Genomic DNA, 3,001 nt, shown 5'->3' with positions numbered 1-3,001 from the left:
TGCGCTTTATTGGGGGGGGGGGGGGAAGGTCAAGCGTGTTGCCGTATCCGCGTAGCCGTAGCATTCTGAGCCATTCCTGTGTACCCCCCATCTTGCAGCCGCCGGCTTGAGCAAGATTCACTTGGCACCTAAGTCTAGCACTGCTGTGTGTGCGACAGACACAAGGTGAGTACATCTGTTAGGGTGTCTTTATTTCCTCGCATGGCGCCACATCCCGTTTTCGAACGTGCCCCTCGAGCACAGCTCTCTCCCCATCTCTTCCCGACTCCTCGACATCAGCTCCATTACGTCCGCCCCAACAACCTGGGATGAGCAAGGAGCGGCTGGGTTCATACCTCCTCCCATAGCAGTAGTGGGACTGTTGGCGCGAGTAGGACCTGGAGGATTCGGAGGGACGGGCCCGCCTTTGAAATTCGACGAGGTCATGCAGGTAGGAGAGGAAGCGAGGTCGATCGCTATCAAAGCTACGCACATTTGATAGGAATAGGGTAATATTAAGACTTTTGGCAGTTTGTTGTGTCTACGCGTCAAAAAGCGCTCAGTGGAAACTCTTGATTTTCGGATTTCTCTGCCACACAACCGAAACCAACCCCAGCTTCCGTGATGCTTTCCAAGAATTTTTGCAAGCCTTTGAGCACCTTTAGCGATGATTGAAGCGGTTGAGGCAAAGAAAGTAGGAGGTCCGAGATTCATTCTTACCCCTTGCAAATTTGTACAGGCTATCGACGACACATACGACTACACGCCTAAGCCCTTCAAAAATGGGGACGTAACGAACCCTGCAGGAACTAATGCGGTGCGTCCCACACTTCTAGACTTCACAAGAAAGCTACAGATAGATGTCAAGCCCCCTTTTCTTCCTTTCTCAGAACTTATTTTCAATCAATGGCTAGGGCTCCTGCAAGCTCCTCTCCCTCGGCATCCTTCACGGCTTACCACCCGCTTCGTTGCTCGCCCTTTTCGGTACGTTGTCGTTCACATTTGAGTACATGCGGCCTTGTCAAGTCATTCACTGACCTATTCTTATTGCTATGAGTCATTTTTAAATAAAATATCATCCTAGCTTCCCGAGGATGTACAACCTTTCTCTTCTTTTTTAAGCGATAACCTTTCTTTTTTTGTTTTGATTGAGTCTTACGGCTAAATTTCTTACCACCGCTCTTGCAATCAATCTTATCATTTTGTGGGCATAGGTGAACACTACCGGTCTGTAATTCAGACCCCAAAAGGTAGCGATCACGGGAATATTCGAAGTCTCCTCTCAAAGGGATGGCAGGCGGTCTCTTTTCCTGAAGGTCTATCCCTGCGTCTCAAATAATAGTGTCGATGGAGAGAAACATGTTAGATTTCCATGAAAAGCTCGCATTCAATTGGACAAGACACTTCAAAGAAATTGAAAGGACAGTTTTGATCAATTTCAATTTGTTGCCTCCCATGGGAGGAGCAGGCCCAAGCAGCGACCCTGGCGGTATTCTTGGGCCAGCGAGGGAGCATATTCGCGTGTGACTGCTGCCCTGGAGACATTCGTGTTTTGTTGGATACGGAGCAACATGTGTTTAATAAAGTGTTTTCAAAAATATTTAAATGCTCTGCGTACCTTGATGCGCGCTGGGGCTCGAATGCATCGATCGGATTCCCCTCCTCGACATACGTTAACCCCCTATCCAGTTAATATTTCCCTTAGAAGGAGACCAAGTATTTGTGACTTTTGGCCTTCAGATTTTTGATAAAAAGATTTTGGAAATTCTCATTGGTCTAGTTTTTGCCTTGTGTAGCTTTTTCAAAGGATTGTCCGGCCTCCAGATCACACAACCTACCTTCCATCTTAAGTGCCAGGCTTCCCGTAAAAATTTTACGTCTGCATGGATAAACTTCCCTCAACGTGCTTCACGAGTCTTACACCGACAAAGATACACATGCCTTGCAAGTCGATAGCATATCTGGTGACTGCTATCGTGGTCATCGCCTCGCTCAAATGGTTTTACGAATACCTTCAGGCTCGAAAACCTGGCTTGGGCTGTATTGCCGGCAATGAGGCCACCCATCTCCTGAGTCCTGATGGCGTGAACATCCCAATTATTCATTCCTGTGTGATTATCAAAAGTTGGATCACAGCTGCAGATGTGGTACGCGTGCTCCAAAGGGCCGGAATTCCTAGTAGACGTTTCCAGCGCCTACAGCACTGCGTTTCGGCAAGCCCGGACACGTTTCAGCCCTTCGAAAACAGCCGTGGGGACTGGCCTGTATATTGGTTTCCTGAGCCCTCATTCTCCCACGAGAAGCATGTGGATTATCTCCCAGAGGGCCTCTCTCAAAGGGAGCTCAAGGACTGGATGAGCGGCATCATGAACATGCCACCGACATTTACCCGCAGCCCCTGGGAAATTTTGGTGGCGAATGCCTTGGATGGCGACAGCGAACGCACGGCGTTGATATTGCGGCTGCATCACGTGCTAGGGGATGGTCTCTCTGTGCTCGGTTTGCTGGAAGCCATGAGCGAGCCTCTGGAAGAGCACAAGCGGGGAGCTGAGAACCGGGAAGGGGAATGTATGCTAGCGACTGCCCTGACAGTGGGGCTGAAGCGCCGCCTAGACCAGCACAAAGAGTCCAGTCATCCGCATCAGACACATCCTATGATATCAAGCGCACCCTCTCCTTGCGCCACGCTCAGCTCGCTCTCCCGCCTCCTCCACCGCCTTTCTCGCTCTGCCCTCTTCGGAGCACGTATGGCGGTGGAAGTGCCCTGGGTGCTATGGCGCGACTACATCGCAGCGCCTCCGGAGCGCAATATGTTCAAGCCCCAGCCCCTGTCGGGAAGGAAGAAGGTGGCCTGGTCCCAGGAGCTCCTGGAGGTGGCTCGGCTGAAACGCGTCAAGGACAAATTGGGCGTGAAGGTCAACGACGTGTTGCTGGCCTGCGCGACGGGGGCGCTCCGGACCATCATGCTGAGCCAGTCCGTCGGCGACCGTGCTCACTTCGTGTTTCCAGAGGTGCCACGCGG

At 51.3% G+C, this 3,001-nt stretch overlaps 2 protein-coding genes across 2 annotated transcripts in view; one reads left to right on the top strand and one right to left on the bottom strand.

Annotated features, from left to right (window-relative positions):
• Nucleotides 1-991, bottom strand: part of NGA_0244500 (uncharacterized protein) — a gene marked incomplete at both ends in the record, with an annotated part of 2,352 nt that extends 1,361 nt beyond the window's left edge. The window contains one exon of the mRNA XM_005854395.1: nt 968-991. Within this exon, the coding sequence (XP_005854457.1) occupies nt 968-991 (24 nt within the window). The remainder of the gene's footprint in view (nt 1-967) is intronic.
• Nucleotides 278-962, top strand: NGA_0401820 (type iii effector protein; the record flags this gene model as incomplete). The annotated part of the gene is made up of 3 exons (XM_005854397.1): nt 278-430; nt 719-796; nt 894-962. Coding segments are annotated over 3 exons (300 nt in total), but the record flags the coding sequence as incomplete, so codon positions are not given.
• Nucleotides 992-3,001: the final 2,010 nt, after the last annotated feature.

This window comes from Nannochloropsis gaditana (assembly GCF_000240725.1).
Source record: "Nannochloropsis gaditana CCMP526 unplaced genomic scaffold scaffold520, whole genome shotgun sequence".
In the NCBI taxonomy this organism is placed as follows: Eukaryota; class Eustigmatophyceae; order Eustigmatales; family Monodopsidaceae; genus Microchloropsis; species Microchloropsis gaditana.
Note: the sequence above shows the minus strand (reverse complement) of the source record. Positions and strands in the feature narration are given on the sequence as shown.